Genomic DNA, 17,658 nt, shown 5'->3' with positions numbered 1-17,658 from the left:
ATCCATTGGAGCGGGGGGGGGGGGGAAATGTCCAATCCATAGGAGTGGGGGGGAAATGTCCAATCCAAAGTAGCGGAGGGAAATGTCCCATCCATAGGAGCGGGGGAAAAATGTCCAATCCATAGGAGTGGGGGGAAATGTCCCATCCATAGGAGCGGGGGGGGAAATGTCCAGTCCATAGGAGTCGGGGGAAATGTCCCATCCATAGGAGCGGGGGGGGAAATGTCCAGTCCATAGGAGTCGGGGGAAATGTCCAATCCATAGAAGAGGAGTGAAATGTCCAATCCACAGGAGCGGGGGGGGGGGGAAATGTCCAATCCATTGGAGTGGGGGGAATGTCCAATCCAATCCATAGGAGTGGGGGGGAATGTCCAATCCATAGGAGCGGGTTGAAATGTCCAATCCATAGGAGCGGGGGGAAATGTCCAATCCATTGGAGCGGGGGAATATCCAATCCAGTGGGGGGAAATGTCCAATCCATAGGAGTGGGGGGAAATGTCCCATCCATAGGAGCGGGGGGGGGGGGGGGGGGAATACCTCGTCCCCTGCAATAAACAAAAAATAAAATACAACAATATCCCTCACCTATCCGTCATTCTGTCCCACACCGTAATCCATGGCTGGGCATAAACAGATCTGAACCGGGATGGTGCCGAGATGCGACCGTCCAGGCTGAGAACCACTAGGGAATGAGCTGCAGCGAGCCCCCTGTCTCTAACTGACTGTCTGATACTCCAGTCACATCTCGCAGAGTCTTCAGGTCTGATACATGGTTAATAAGATGCTCCTCAGTCTTTCTACATATTGTAAGAATGATCTAGATGTGTATGTTCTGGTGCCGTACATGCTGACGGAGATATAACTGGTGGCTCTGTCTCCTCACAAGGCCTCTACCATAGACCATCTACTGTTATGTCACTTATCTATATGTTTATTGTAGGGACCACCAGTACTTTACTTGTGGACCTGTCCACTGAAGCCCCCAGGACTCTTTGTAGTTTGGGTCAGTTTGCTTGTGCTGCGTTCGGTTGCATCAATGGAGCTGAGGTGTGTGACGGACGTGACAACTGTGGTGACGGCTCCGATGAGCGGCATTGTGGTGGGTGACCTACCCCCCCATTCAGAGCATTTCTTCTGGATTCAATGACGGTACTGATATTTCTGTTATTGTCTTTCAGGGTCCTCATCCACGGACTCTGCTTTTGCCCCGTCACAGTACGTGCCTACCCCTGGACCCATCATGTGCTCCTCCAAACAATTCCTTTGTATCTCAGGAGAATGTGTCTCCATGGAGAGACAATGTGACCTCCAGAAGGACTGTGCCGATGGTTCTGATGAGGATGGCTGTGGTGGGTGCCTTGTCTTATCTCTACTGATCTGACTAGTAGAACATTATAGAAGTAGCGACGCTCTAGTGATAGACATCTTTCATACACAGGACGATGTTTACTAACGTAGTGTCAGTCTGTTACTCTAACCGTGTGGAATTGTGAAATATATGGGATTATATTGATTGTAGGAACTTCTTCCAATCAGAAGAAAATGTTGTGGGATCTGGAATGTCCCCTTCTATGAATGAGTCTGAGGAAGACATGGCCAGACAATAGTTGTGGATGTGTAGTTCCATCATCCACCTCTCGTGTCTCCCCTTTTCCTCATAGATTGTAAGCTTGCGAGCAGCAGGGCCCTCATTCCTCCTGGTATCTGTTTTGAACTGTGATTTCTGTTATGCTGTAATGTCTGTTGTCTGTATAAGTCCCCTCTATAAGTTGTAAAGCGCTGCGGAATATGTTGGCGCTATATAAATAAAATTATTATTATTATTATTATTATTATCATGATATTCAATATCTAGATACCGTGGAGATTATGGGCGCTATTAGAACCTGGACCCAGTCAGCAGAGTCATACTTACATCGGTTCTTTTCCCTAGTCTCGATGATCCTTCTCATCAAAACCTGACGGATCCAGACGCCAGGCTTCTGAAAAAGACTGTTGGCACTATCTAGAAGCCTTCTTTTAGGTTTTCTGGACCAGGGATTGGCCCAGATCTCTTCTAGGATCTCCATTGCGTTAACATTCTTGACTCTAAGGGTTTCTCCCATTTCCATAGTGGATTGTATCCTGTCCCCCTGGACATCATGGAGTGACTGCAGCCGGTCCTGTGGCGTTGGGGTGATGTTTCGTCGCAGAGATGTGATACGGGAGCGTTTGCCAGGAGGACATTGTGCAGGAACCCAGTTTGACAGTAAAAGCTGCTTTTTGATGGCTTGTCCAGGTAAAGGGAGTTGTAGATGCCGATAATGGGTTGAGGGTGCTGTTAGAGGTTTCACGGGTGCAATATTTTCCCATATTTCTCATTCACTTACATATACATTTTAATGCACGTTTATAGATAGGTCCATAATAACCACAGATGTACTCATATAGGGAATGTTTGTACCCCTCCAGTGAATGGAGCCTGGTCCCAATGGGCAGCGTGGTCCGTGTGTGATGTGGAATGTCAAGGGGGAACCCGTTCTAGAAGAAGAAAGTGTGAAGACCCTCCTCCTAAAAATGGGGGTCTCCCCTGTATTGGGGAGCCTGTGCAGTCTGAGTCCTGTAACTTGCAGCCCTGTGGGGACACTGAAGGTGGGTAGGTAGGGAATGTCCCCGGGCGGTGCAGGCACTCAGATTCCTGGCTGATGACAATATGATCATGTGACAATACAACTTGCTTTGTGATGACAGATTGTGGACCTGAGATGATTTATCTTCACTCTGGAGATTGTGAATCCCACCAAATGGAGCCGTGCCCCCTGACCTGCCGTGGCCTGCAAGGCGACACCCTCTGTGACAGTGACTGTATGGAGGGTGGGCATCATCTTCAGGACTGTCAGCCATGTAATTGTATTCTGGCAATTCCGTATGACTCCGCTGTGTTATCCGCACAGGTTGTCGCTGCCCCCGGGGTCTGTACCTCCAGGACGGTCGCTGTGTGAACATCAGTCAGTGTCGTTGTTATGTGGACCTTGTGTCTCAGCTTCCCGGGGAGACGTCCATTCATGATGACTGCAGTGTGTGGTGAGGGCCTGTCATCGCTGTACCAGGCATACTGAACCTTGCCTTCCATACCTAATGAACCCTTCCTCCTCTCTCACTTCTTTTATTTATGCAGTATCTCTCATCTCTTGCATGTCGCCATCTTGTGCTCATTGTTCTTCTCTTTCCAGTCAGTGTCAAGCTGGGAAAGTGAGATGTGACAGCTCGGCCTGCGCTGTGGACTGTGGCTGGTCTGCATGGTCTCAGTGGACTCCATGTGATCAGACATGTGGGAGTGGAGTCCAGGAAAGATTCAGGTACGCGTGTGCTGAACCCCTCTGGTCACTCGCCATGTCCTCCTGTTAATGTCCTGGATCATTGATGGTTTGGCTACTAGCAGCACATGATTGTCTCAATTCCTCCAGGTCTCCATCCAACCCACCCATCACCAATGGTGGCAGTCCATGCCAGGGGGACACCCGGGACGTGCGAGAGTGCTACTCCCCCTGCACCAATGGTGAGATGGTCCTCCAAACATTCTACTAGTGAGACCCTCAAAGTGAGGGAGGATGTGACGCTGAGTCCGACTCTTTGCCTACATAAACAATGAGGGTTTAAGCAGAGGTGGTCCTTATAGAGGTGGGAGTGTCCTTGTGACTTGTGGTGAGCGGGGGTGGGGTCTGTGGAGAAGGGAACTTCCTGTCTCATTGTAACAGTGTGATCTCTAGGATTCATACATTACTATAAATAGATTCAGAAAGAAGGGGTAACAGTAACAAAAAAAACACCAGAAAGAGAATACCCCCAAGAAAATAACTTTATTAATACTCAAAAGATAATACCAAAAATTGTTCCAAAAATATAAGTATATAAAAACACCCCTAAAGGGATAATACGCAGGGAATCTGTGCAGCAGCAGCTGGAATGTGGAAAAATATACTTAACACTGCATACATATTTTTATGACTTTTTTTGGTATTAAGATTCATACATTACCCTGACACCTGTAACACCCCCGAACACTACAATGACGCTTGTAACACCCCCGAACACTACACTGACGCTTGTACTGCCCCGAACATTACACTGACGCTTGTACCACCCCTGAACACTACACTGACGCTTGTAACACCCCTGAACACTACACTGACGCTTGTACCGCCCCGAACACTACACTGACACTTGTACTGCCCCGAACATTACACTGACGCTTGTAACACCCCCGAACACTACACTGACGCTTGTAACACCCCTGAACACTACACTGACGCTTGTACCGCCCCGAACACTACACTGACGCTTGTACTGCCCCGAACATTACACTGACGCTTGTAACACCCCCGAACACTACACTGACGCTTGTACCACCCCCGAACATTACACTGACGCTTGTACCACCCCCGAACATTACACTGACGCTTGTAACACCCCTGAACACTACACTGACGCTTGTAACACCCCTGAACACTACACTGACGCTTGTACCGCCCCGAACACTACACTGACGCTTGTACTGCCCCGAACATTACACTGACGCTTGTAACACCCCCGAACACTACATTGACACTTGTACCACCCCTGAACACTACACTGACGCTTGTAACACCCCTGAACACTACACTGACGCTTGTACCGCCCCGAACACTACACTGACGCTTGTACTGCCCCGAACATTACACTGACGCTTGTAACACCCCCGAACACTACACTGACGCTTGTACCACCCCCGAACATTACACTGACGCTTGTACCACCCCCGAACATTACACTGACGCTTGTAACACCCCTGAACACTACACTGATGCTTGTAACACCCCCGAACACTACACTGACGCTTGTACCGCCCCGAACACTACACTGACGCTTGTACTGCCCCGAACATTACACTGACGCTTGTACCGCCCCGAACATTACACTGACGCTTGTACCACCCCCGAACATTACACTGATGCTTGTACCGCCCCAAACATTACACTGACGCTTGTAACGCCCCTGAACACTACACTGACGCTTGTACCGCCCCGAACACTACACTGACGCTTGTACTGCCCCGAACATTACACTGACGCTTGTACCACCCCCGAACACTACACTGACGCTTGTACCACCCCCGAACATTACACTGACGGTTGTACCACCCCCGAACATTACACTGACGCTTGTAACACCCCTGAACACTACACTGACGCTTGTACCGCCCCGAACACTACACTGACGCTTGTACTGCCCCGAACATTACACTGACGCTTGTAACACCCCCGAACACTACACTGACGCTTGTACCACCGCCGAACATTACACTAACGCTTGTACCACCCCCGAACATTACACTGACGCTTGTAACACCCCTGAACACTACACTGATGCTTGTAACACCCCCGAACACTACACTGACGCTTGTACTGCCCCGAACACTACACTGACGCTTGTACTGCCCCGAACATTACACTGATGCTTGTACCGCCCCGAACATTACACTGACGCTTGTACCACCCCCGAACATTACACTGATGCTTGTACCGCCCCGAACATTACACTGACGCTTGTAACGCCCCTGAACACTACACTGACGCTTGTAACACGCCTGAACACTACACTGACGCTTGTAACACCCCCGATCACTACACTGACGCTTGTACTGCCCCGAACATTACACTGACACTTGTAACAACCCGAACATTACACTGACGCTTGTACTGCCCCGAACATTACACTGACACTTGTAACGCCCCTGAACACTACACTGACCCTTGTAACAACCTCGAACACTACACTGACGCTTGTACCGCCCCGAACATTACACTGACGCTTGTACCACCCCTGAACACTACACTGATGCTTGTAACACCCCCGAACATTACACTGACACTTGTAACGCCCCGAACATTACACTGACGCTTGTACCGCCCCGAACATTACACTGACGCTTGTAACACCCCCGAACACTACACTGACGCTTGTAACACCCCCGTACACTACACTGACGCTTGTACCACCCCGAACATTACACTGACACTTGTACTGCCCCGAACATTACACTGACGCTTGTACCACCCCTGAACACTACACTGACGCTTGTACCGCCCCGAACACTACACTGACGCTTGTAACACCCCTGAACACTACACTGACGCTTGTAACACCCCCGAACATTACACTGACGCTTGTAACACCCCCGAACACTACACTGACGCTTGTAACATCCCCGAACACTACACTGACGCTTGTACCGCCCCGAACATTACACTGACACTTGTAACGCCCCGAACATTACACTGACGCTTGTACTGCCCCGAACATTACACTGACGCTTGTAACGCCCCTGAACACTACACTGACGCTTGTAACACCCCCGAACACTACACTGACGCTTGTAACACCCCCGAACACTACACTGACGCTTGTAACACCCCCGAACACTACACTGACGCTTGTACTGCCGCGAACATTACACTGACACTTGTAACGCCCCGAACACTACACTGACGCTTGTACCGCCCCGAACATTACACTGACGCTTGTAACGCCCCTGAACACTACACTGACACTTGTAACACCCCCGAACACTACACTGACGCTTGTAACACCCCCGAACACTACACTGACGCTTGTAACGCCCCCGAACATTACACTGACGCTTGTACTGCCCCGAACATTACACTGACACTTGTAACGCCCCGAACATTACACTGATGCTTGTACTGCCCCGAACATTACACTGACGCTTGTAACACCCCCGAACACTACACTGACGCTTGTAACACCCCCGAACATTACACTGACGCTTGTAACACCCACGAACATTACACTGACGCTTGTACTGCCCCGAACATTACACTGACACTTGTAACACCCCGGACATTACACTGACACTTGTAACACCCCCGAACACTACACTAATGCTTGTACTGCCCTGAACACTACACTGATGCTTGTACCACCCCCGAACACTACACTGACGCTTGTAACACCCCCGAACACTACACTGACGCTTGTAACACCCCCGAACACTACACTGACGCTTGTACTGCCCCGAACATTACACTGACACTTGTAACACCCCGGACATTACACTGACACTTGTAACACCCCCGAACACTACACTAATGCTTGTACTGCCCTGAACATTAAACTGACGCTTGTAACATCCCCGAACACTACACTGATGCTTGTAACACCCCTGAACATTACACTGACGCTTGTACTGCCCCGAACATTACACTGACGCTTGTAACAACCCGAACATTACACTGACACTTGTAACATCCCCGAACATTACACTGACGCTTGTAACACCCCCGAACACTACACTGATGCTTGTACTGCCCCGAACATTACACTGACGCTTGTAACACCCCCGAACATTACACTGACGCTTGTAACACCCCCGAACACTACACTGATGCTTGTACTGCCCCGAACATTACACTGACGCTTGTAACACCCCCGAACATTACACTGACGCTTGTACTGCCCCGAACATTACACTGACGCTTGTACTGCCCCGAACATTACACTGACGCTTGTAACACCCCCGAACACTACACTGACGCTTGTAACACCCCCGAACACTACACTGACGCTTGTAACACCCCCGAACATTACACTGACGCTTGTAACACCCCGAACATTACACTGACGCTTGTAACACCCCGAACATTACACTGACACTTGTAACGCCCCGAACATTACACTGATGCTTGTAACACCCCGAACATTACACTGACGCTTGTAACACCCCGAACATTACACTGACGCTTGTAACACTCCTGAACACTACACTGACGCTTGTAACACCTCCGAACACTACACTGACGCTTGTAACGCCCCTGAACATTACACTGACGCTTGTAACGCCCCAAACATTACACTGACGCTTGTAACGCCCCTGAACACCACACTGACGCTTGTAACGCCCCGAACATTACACTGACGCTTGTACCACCCCTGAACACTACACTGACGCTTGTAACGCCCCTGAACATTACACTGACGCTTGTAACGCCCCTGAACACTACACTGACGCTTGTACCACCCCTGAACACTACACTGACGCTTGTAACACCCCCGAACATTACACTGACGCTTGTAACGCCCCTGAACACTACACTGACGCTTGTAACGCCCCAAACATTACACTGACGCTTGTAACACCCCGAACATTACACTGACGCTTGTAACACCCCTGAACACTACACTGACGCTTGTAACGCCCCGAACATTACACTGACGGTGGTAACACCCCTGAACACTACACTGACACTTGTAACGCCCCTGAACATTACACTGATGCTTGTAACGCCCCAAACATTACTGTAATAATTATAGGGGATAACTCAGGAGACTCTTTGCATGGAACAAGACAACTACAGGACACAGTTTTATAAGTGGTAAAGTCTATATTATCACATGGTGATTCAAACAGGTGCAGAGAGAAACTCAAGTCCACAACACTTGGTGCAAATATCTAATGCAGCTCAGCAGTCTATAGGAAACTTCAGAGGAAAATGCAATCACGCAGAAAGTCTATGAAGCACAATTATTCTTGTAGAAACTTGACACGAATAAGTCCTTGCTTAGTCCAAATACAGATAGATAAGCTTATAAGGCAGTTCAAATAATATCTTAGCTCAACCAGGGAGGCCTGGGTAATAGTCTCAGGTTTTTGCAGAGCAGCAACAGCTTACATGTCCAACAAATGCAGATGGAGAAAACACAAGCAGCAGATGAAGGAGGATTACTGGAAACTGGTGTATGCAGCAGGAACTCAGAGCAGAGTAGCAGGATAACCACACAGGTTCACAGGAGCAGGTATATAGCCAGGGAGTCACCAGGGTCAGGAGCTGGATGCAAGGCAGAATACTCTAGCACAGACTGAAGGCTGGGGTGGAGTTTTATAGCAGGAACACACAGTGCACATGAGACCAAAGACACCATCTTGGAAAAGGGCAGTAATGCACAAAAGGTAATAAAAAATGTTCAGAGTCCTGACAATTACACTGATGCTTGTACCGCCCCGAACATTACACTGACGCTTGCAATGCCCCGAACTTTACTGTCACGATAATGTAAAATACCATGGTCTGAGGGATTTTTGCAGATGTGACCATGGTCCTAGACACACACTGCAGCTTCGACCCCCCCTTCTCTCTTCCCTCTCTGCACTCGCACATACCACAAACAAAGCCCTATGGCAAATACACGGTGCAACTTGATACTAATGTGTGAGCAGGGTGTGGCTTTTAAAATGCAGACAACCAATCCCCTTTAGCCACTCGTTCCCCACTCCCTTCTCACTCAGGAATGCCTTTGTTAGATGGACTCGAAAAAGTAAATTCTGAGGAGAGGCTGCATATTATTACTCAGCCCACTTAGTGATGTCACGACGAGAGGGCATATCTTTACGCCTGCTGAGTAGTGGTTTAGTCTTGGTCCAGGAAGGGAGCTAACACCAGCTCAGCAAAGCTGTGCTAAATGTACCTGGATGTATCTCCCCTTCACGGCCGCCATGCTGATATGAAACGATATAACGACCTGTAAGTGTTCTCTTCTATTTTAATCCTCATTTTATTTGTAATTGCATCGTACACATGATTTTGTCTTCTTTATAATATCTTTTTAATACTTTGTAAACACTGCCTAACTTTTTATGGAGTAAGGCTACGTTCACATTTGCGTTGTGCGCCGCAGCGTCGGCGACGCAACGCACAACGCAAACAAAAACGCATGCACAACACTGCGTTTTGCGACGCATGCGTCCTTTTTTTGGTTGATTTTGGACGCAGCAAAAATGCAACTTGCTGCGTCCTCTGCGCCCGGACGCGTGCGCCGCAGTGACGCATGCGTCGCAAAACGCAAGTGCAACGCATGTCCATGCGCCCCCATGTTAAATATAGGGGCGCATGACGCATGCGGCGACGCTGCGGCGCAGACCGCAAATGTGAACGTAGACTTAAATATATAATTTACTAGCTGTCTCTTCCTGCTCTATGAACGAACTGTCACTTCCTCTTAGGTGAATTACGCTACTGATTTGGGTTGGCTCCGGACTCATTAACCTTTGGTGCAATCAGAGCTGGTGGCAGCATACTTTATCTGTGCGATTGGCAAGCTTTCTAGCAACGGCGACGTTGTTAATTATTGTTCCCGCCTGAGTGGGAGTAGTTAATCGCCCTCGCTGCAGCATGCCCAATAGCCAGTACATAGCAGGAAGCCTTTCCGGCGACTAATTACCCTAGGTGCAGTACCTAATCTGACCGGAGGGTAAGGTTAGTGCCAGAGAACTGCAAGTTCTAAACCGGAACTAGGAAGTGGGACATAGATAAATCCCCTTCAGACGGAACCAGGGGCAATCAAACAACCCTGGTTCGTGACAAATTGGTGTGAGTAGTGGGGAAGATAAAGATATCCTCCCTGATATATTGATGGGATCCGTGACATATTGTAGGCAGCATGGTGTGAACCGTGACAATTACACTGACGCTTGTAATGCACCCGTACATAACAATGATGCCTGACACACACCCATACATTACAATTAAGCTTGTAACACACCCGTACATTACAATGATGCTTGTAACAACCCCATATATCACAATGATGCCTGCAATGCCCTTGTACATTGCACTGACACCTGTAACACCCCTAAACATTACAATGATGCTTGTAACACCCCCGAACATTACACGGATGCTTGTAACACCCCCGAACATTACACGGATGCTTGTAACACACCCGTACATTACAATGATGCCTGTAACAAACCCGTACATTACACTGATCCCTGTAACAAACCCGTACATTACACTGACGCTTGTAACGCCCCGAACATTACACTGACACTTCTAACACACCCGAACATTACAATGACCCCATTCATTACAATGATGCCTGTAACACACCCATACACTGCAATGATCCCGTACATTACAGTGAAGCCTATAACACACTTGTACTTCACAATGATGCCTATACTACACCCGTATATTACAATGATGCCTATAATACACCCGTATATTACAATGATGCCTGTAACACACCCGTACATTACACTATCACCTGTAACACACCCGTACATTACACTAACACCTGTAACACACCCTAACATTACACTGACACGGGTAACAAACCCGAATATTACACTCACACCAGCAACACACTCGAACATTACACTGACACCTGTAGCGCTCCCGAACATTACACTGACACCTGTAACGCCCCTGTAACGGGGTCTACCAAGCTGGAGTACCTCTTTAGTACCACCCCGTGTTTCAGGAGGTCCACTCTGCTTTAGCTGGAGTCTGAATGAAGGATGCTGGCTGGAATTCCTTGGTACATGGGCGCATATAAAATATCACTGCTTCTCCACGTATTTCCAGTATCACCACCCTTTACTCACAGGACACAGAAATATATATCACACAGGTACAGAGGGCCGGCCTATTGAAAAGCGGCAGGCCAGACATACATTACAATAGCCGCAGGTGGCCGGAGCCTGCCGATATTTACTGTGGGAATTACAAAGGTGGGGGAGGTCAGAAGGGGGATATCTTGTCCCCTCTGCCCAGGGGTGCAGCCTGTGGGCTGATGCATTAGGGACATGCATCTCACATGGAACCTACTGTATTATACATACATATGACTGCATAACATATTCTTGGTGCTGGGGGGTTCTGTAACACGGCTCCCCCTTTTCAGCGACGCGATCGGCATACACAGTCTGATCCTTAACGGATCGGTTTGGGGATGACCGAAGTTTATGGAGTTGGTACAAGTTCCGTTTGTCTACTTAGTCCATCGGCGTTACCATTTTGTTTGCCGGGTCTGTAGTGGATGGTGAAGTCCAGAGGTTGTTGGGCTAAACTCCACCGCAGTAATCTGGCGTTGTCTCCGGAGACCCGATTAAGCCAGACTAGGGGATTATGGTCCGTTAGGGGGGAAAACTGTCGTCCATACAAATATGGTTGCAACTTTTTGAGTGCCCATACTACCGCCAGGCATTCCTTCTCGATGGCCGCATAGCTCACTTGACGGGGCAGTAGTTTCCAACTCCGGTAAGCTCCCGGGTGTTCTTAGCCGTCCGGCCCTACTTGGCTCAGTACTGCCCCCAATCCAAACATAGAAGCGTCTGTTTGAACAAGGAAACGTTTAGTTGGATCGGGTGCGGCCAATACAGGGGTATTGGTGAGGGCGTCCTTTAGCTGGCTGAAGGCTTCCTCACACTCTGGGGTCCAGGTTACCTGGCAGGGTTGGTTCTTACAGGTCAGGTCAGTGAGGGGCTTGGCTACGCTGCTGTAATTGGGAGCAAATTTCCTGTAATACCCCGCTGTCCCTAGAAACGCCATGACCTGGGTTTTAGTGCGTGGGGTGGGCCATTTGGCTATGGCCTCAATCTTGGCTGGTTCTGGTCGCTGTTTCCCACTTACCACCCAATGCCCTAAATACTGAATCTCTGCTTTGCCCACGTGACACTTGTTTGGGTTCAGGGTGATTCCGGCCTTGTGGATCCTGTCCAACACTGTCTCTAGGTGATTTAGATGCTCTTCCCATGTCGTGCTGTAGATGGCGATGTCATCCAGGTAGGCACAAGCCTAGTCCTGGAGACCATCCAGAAGCCGGTCAGCCAGCCTCTGAAAGGTCGCAGGGGCATTCTTCATCCCGAATGGCATAACTCGAAACTGTAATAAGCCGAACGGGGTGACAAATGCCAACTTGGGAATAGCGTCAGGACTAAGGAGAATCTGCCAGTAGCCTTTGCATAGATCGATGGTGGTCAAATACTTTGCACCCGCCAGCCGGTCTAACAACTCATCCACACGTGGCATGGGATACGCATCCGTCACCGTTTTCTCATTGAGCCTGCGATAGTCTACACAAAACCGTGTAGTCCCATCCTTCTTGGGCGCTAACACTATGGGGGATGCCCAGGGACTATCTGACTCTTCAATGACCCCTAAACGCAACATCTCTTGTCGCATCCCTTCTCGTACAGACTCAGGGACGCGGAAGGGGGGTTGTCTCAGGGGGGTCTGATCCTGGGTCTCAACCTTGTGTTGTGACACTATAGTGTACCCTGGTCTCCCCGAAAACATCCTCTGTCGCTGCCTCAACAACGCCTCCGCCTGCTGTCTCTCCCAGGGACCTAGGTCTTCACCCCAGTGTACCTGGTCCCATGTTTTAGACCAGGACACTTTTTAGAGTCCTTTCCCCTAAGACATCCGGCAAGGGAAGTCCGGCTAAATCCTCTGCTTCAGGTGCACAGATGGCCACTACCTCTTCAGGGCGCTCCCGGTAGGGCTTCAGCATGTTCACGTGGAACATGCGGATAACCCTGGGGTCATCACAATCGGCGACATTATAGGTGGTGTCGGCTATTTTCCCCACTACCTGGTAGGGCCCCTGCCATGCAGCTTGGAACTTGTTCTGCCTAGTGGGCTCTAACACCAGGACCTTCTGTCCTATTTCCAAGGTGCGCTCTCTGGCACTCCGATCGTACCATATGCGCTGGCGCCGCTGGGCCACCTGCATGTTCCCATGTACAGCCTGGGTCAGCTCCTGTAGGCGGTCCCGGAATTCCAGCACATAGGGTACAATAGGTACCCCTTCTATGATGCCCTCCCCTTCCCAGAGTTCTAGCACTAAGTCTAGGGGTCCCCTTACCCGCCTCCCGTATACCATTTCGAATGGGGAGAACCCCGTGGATTCTTGGGGCAAGAATTTCTCCCAGTCCCTGTAGGTCCTGGTAAAAGTCTCAATGAGTTGTTTTAACGTCCGGTTAAAGCGTTCACACAACCCATTGATTTGCGGGTGGTACGGGGCGCTTCTAATGGACTTTACGCCGCACAGCTTCCACAGTTGGTTGGTCACCTCTGCTGTAAACTGGGTACCCTGGTCCGAGATAATCTCCCGGGGAAATGCAACCCTTGAGAAAACCTGGAGCAGGGCAGCCGCCACCGTCTCTGCCAGTATGTTAGGTAACGCAACCGCCTCTGGATACCATGTGGCATAATCTACCACTGTCAATATATACCTTTTCCCTGACGGACTGGGTTTGGCTAACGGCCCTATCAGATCGACCGCTACTCGGCTAAATGGTTCCTCCACAATGGGGAGGGGGTGTCACGATTCACACCGTGACTGTCACCAGTTGTCACAACATCCACAGGGATTCCTGACCACTGCCACCATTAGGTCACGGATTGGGGTGACTTTAGACCAACAGACGGCTATCACATGTGCAGGGGGGCTTATCTTAGTTATCCCTCCACTGCCACAATGTGATGAAAAAACACACACAAGGCTAGGGACCTCTTAGTTTACAGCAGGGGCTTATTTTAGGTATCCCACTGCTCTTCAATATACCACGAACTGCAGGGATTTTTGTGTATCCCGCTTACAGTTCCACTTAAACCTTGCAGCTCTCTGGCGCCCCCCTTTCTATCAGGTCAGGTTAGGTACTGCACCTAGGGTAATTAGTCGCCAGAAAGGCTGCCTGCTATGTACTGGCTATGGGGCACACTGCAGCGACGCGATAAACTACTCCCACTCAGGCAGGAACAATAATTATCAAGCCGCAGTCGCTACAGTGACACCCAAAGGCCAGCACAGTACGGTATCACTGCCACCAGCTTCTATTAAACGGGTCCGAAGCTAACCCAAAACAGTAGCGTAATTTCCCTTCAAGAGACAGGGTACGTTTTTAGAGCAGGGAGGAAGAACTGGCATGAAATAATATACCCCACAAAATGTAGGCAGTGCTTTATCAAAATATTTTACAAAGATGTTACAAATGAGACAATTGCAAATATGTACAAGGTAATTATGAAAATAAAAGGATTAAATGAAGAAAAGATAACACTCACATTTCTCAGATCATTGCATTGCAGGCAACCATACGTCCCAGCTCATTGGACGTGCTCAGGGCTCTCAGGAAAATCACAAGAAAAAACTGAGCTGGGGATCCTGCCACAAACTTAAAACCTGCAGCTAGTGACATCACAGATAGGCTGGCTTATCCAGACCCTCCTCTCTCTACATTCTGACTAAGTATAAGCTAAATCTTTCTAAGACTTGTAATTCCGCTACTGAACCTATCATAGTCGTAACAAACCCAGCATTCATCTCAGATTACCGTGGGCTTTCTAATGAGATCAAATATGTCCTATTATTTACAGAGCAATCCCTACTTTTTCACCAGATGGAGTTAGACGCCCGTGTTTAGAGTGATGCGTAGATCCACCGAGGGAGAATAAGAAGATATCTCTACCATTTTCCTATCTTACATCGTCTGCCTAATATCTTACAAAAATGGAACAAAGGACTTCTATGATTCCGGAATCATCTCTAACAGTTCAAGCTAGAGCAGTTGGGAGGGGGCGAGTAACTTTCTTCAGAGCCTGGAATTTATGGCACGGCCATAAAACCCCCTTCTGCCTTAGATTCAGAAACTCACAAGGAAGCAAAGAGAACCAGAGAGAGGGGGGGGGTTTAGCCCCCGCAGGCTAGCAAGAAAACTAACTTATGATATTTCATACCATATCGTGACAGGGGGCGTAATTTGGCCTTGCATCGATCTCCCCTCTTGCCAATGCGCTGGCAACTGTCACAGGTCTGGCAGTACTGACGAACATCATAGGTTACCCCCGGCCAAAAGAAGATTTGTGTTAGACGATGCCTGGTGCGACTGACGCCGAAGTGCCCTGCCAAGGGTATGTCATGAGAGATTCGCAGTAACTCCTGCCTATACTTCTTGGGAACTACCAGCTGTCGTTTTATAGTGGGGCTCGTCCCTGTGTGGTGCTGCTCTGTGATCCGGTAGAGGAGTCCCCGCTTCCATACAAACTGTTCCCCTTCTAGTACCCCTCTCCCCTCCTGTGCCTTCCCACGATATCCCTCCAATGAAGGATCCTCAAGTAACTCCCTCTTAAATTCAGCTGGGGTGGCCCAAGAAATGTGTCTGGCTATGTGAATACGTGTAGGGCTGGGATGTCTTACCTGGGCCTCCTCTGAGTGTGATTCCGCCTCCGCAGCTCGAGCGTGTCTCCGGGTAGTCACAGGATATGTCTCAGCCAGAGGGGCAACCGAGAAGGCAGACAACATGGGCCCCAAGTCATTTCCCAGCAAGACGTCTGCAGGCAAATCCTCCATCAAGCCGACCTCAACAAGGCCATCCCCGACTCCCTAGTTCAGGTGAATCCTGGCAGTGGGCAGTCGATGTATGGCTCCCCCTGCTACACGGACTGCCACTGTCAAGTCCATCTTCTATTGGTCCCGGATGAGACGAGGCCTCACAAGGGTCAAAGTTGCCCCGGAATCTCTTACTCCCTGCATACGTTTCCCATTAACCCACACGACCTGTCGATGCTGTTGTCGATTATCTGCCTGGGCTGCCTGCACAGGGTCTACTTCATGCAGCACTTCCTCCATCACTTCCACCCCCTGGTTAGTCGTAGCCTCCAATGCCGGGTCAGCTTCGCCTTGGTAGCAGTGTACAGTGGCCCGGCTGAAGGTAGCTGCTCCCGCCTTTGGCCACAAGGTATGCTGAGTCCGGTTGGGACATTGTCTTTGCAGGTGGCCCAGCTGATGGCAGGTGTGGCAGGGGGACTGTAGTAGGCCGGGTTTTTAGCTGGTCCCCCTACAATCTTTGGTGGTTTGGGGGCCTCCAGGTCCATGGGGGGACCCCTAGCGACCATCTCTGGTCCGGACAACTGAGGCTTCCTGGCATCATGATGTTCATCGGCCAGACGAGCGGCCTCCTCAAGAGTCGTTGGCCGCCTGTCCCGAAGCCATCCCTGTGTCTCGGGGGTTAGTCCATTAAAAAATCGTTCTAACAAGAAGAGCTGGAGGTCATCCTCCTTAGTGGTTGCTTGGTTCCCTTGTACCCACTGTAGCAGTGACCGCCGTAATTTACAGGCCCATTCAGCGTGGGTATCGGTTACATGTTTTATAAGTCCGCTGAACTTTTGGCGGTATGCCTCTGGTGTCAGCACATACCGGGCCAAGATCACTTCTTTGATCCGCTCATAGTCCATACAGTCCTCATCAGGTACCGTGCGATAAGCGTCCGCTGCCCGGCCAGTCAGCTTGCTGACCAGAATCTGAACTCGTTCCTCCGGCTTCACTTGATGAAGGGCACACTGCTGCTCAAAGTCCTACAGAAAGCCATCAATGTCTTCCTCTGCCTCCCCCAACTGTCGGAAGGCATTATACTGGATCTTTTTGTGGCTTACTGTTGAGGGTACCTGGTCGGAGGCCAGAGCTCCCCCTGCTCGCTGAGTCTTCTCTCTCCGCTCTGCCATCTCCATCTTGGCCAGCTCCACTTTGGTCCGCTCTGCCATCTCCATCTTGGCTAGCTCTATCCTGGTTCGCTCGGCCATCTTTTCCTTCAGATCAGTACGCACATCAGCCATCTCCTCTCGTATGATCTCTACTGCAGGGTTTGGGCCATAGAACGCCAGTCTGTTCTTTACCTCCCTCTGGAATTCAGTCTCCTCCACGTTCACATTGGAGGGCGCTGCACTGTCGTGTTCCATGATGGCTGCTATCAAATCCGCTTTTGTTTTGTTGCTGGTGATTAACCCTCGGGCTTCCACCAGATCTTTTAATGTAGTCCACTTTAACTTCTGGTAGTTGTTTTCC

The 17,658-nt window shown here is 49.8% G+C and overlaps 1 protein-coding gene across 1 annotated transcript in view; it reads left to right on the top strand.

Annotated features, from left to right (window-relative positions):
* The window catches only part of LOC143782169 (SCO-spondin-like), a 557,899-nt gene that overhangs the window by 388,626 nt on the left and 151,615 nt on the right, over window positions 1-17,658 (top strand). Inside the window, exons 55-62 of the mRNA XM_077269323.1 lie at window positions 941-1,099; window positions 1,179-1,349; window positions 2,114-2,278; window positions 2,452-2,631; window positions 2,731-2,853; window positions 2,934-3,063; window positions 3,213-3,338; window positions 3,447-3,538. Coding sequence (XP_077125438.1) covers window positions 941-1,099; window positions 1,179-1,349; window positions 2,114-2,278; window positions 2,452-2,631; window positions 2,731-2,853; window positions 2,934-3,063; window positions 3,213-3,338; window positions 3,447-3,538 — 1,146 coding nt within the window. The remainder of the gene's footprint in view (window positions 1-940; window positions 1,100-1,178; window positions 1,350-2,113; window positions 2,279-2,451; window positions 2,632-2,730; window positions 2,854-2,933; window positions 3,064-3,212; window positions 3,339-3,446; window positions 3,539-17,658) is intronic.

This window comes from Ranitomeya variabilis, chromosome 6 (genome assembly GCF_051348905.1).
Source record: "Ranitomeya variabilis isolate aRanVar5 chromosome 6, aRanVar5.hap1, whole genome shotgun sequence".
Classification (NCBI taxonomy): Eukaryota; Metazoa; Chordata; class Amphibia; order Anura; family Dendrobatidae; genus Ranitomeya; species Ranitomeya variabilis.
Note: the sequence above shows the minus strand (reverse complement) of the source record. Positions and strands in the feature narration are given on the sequence as shown.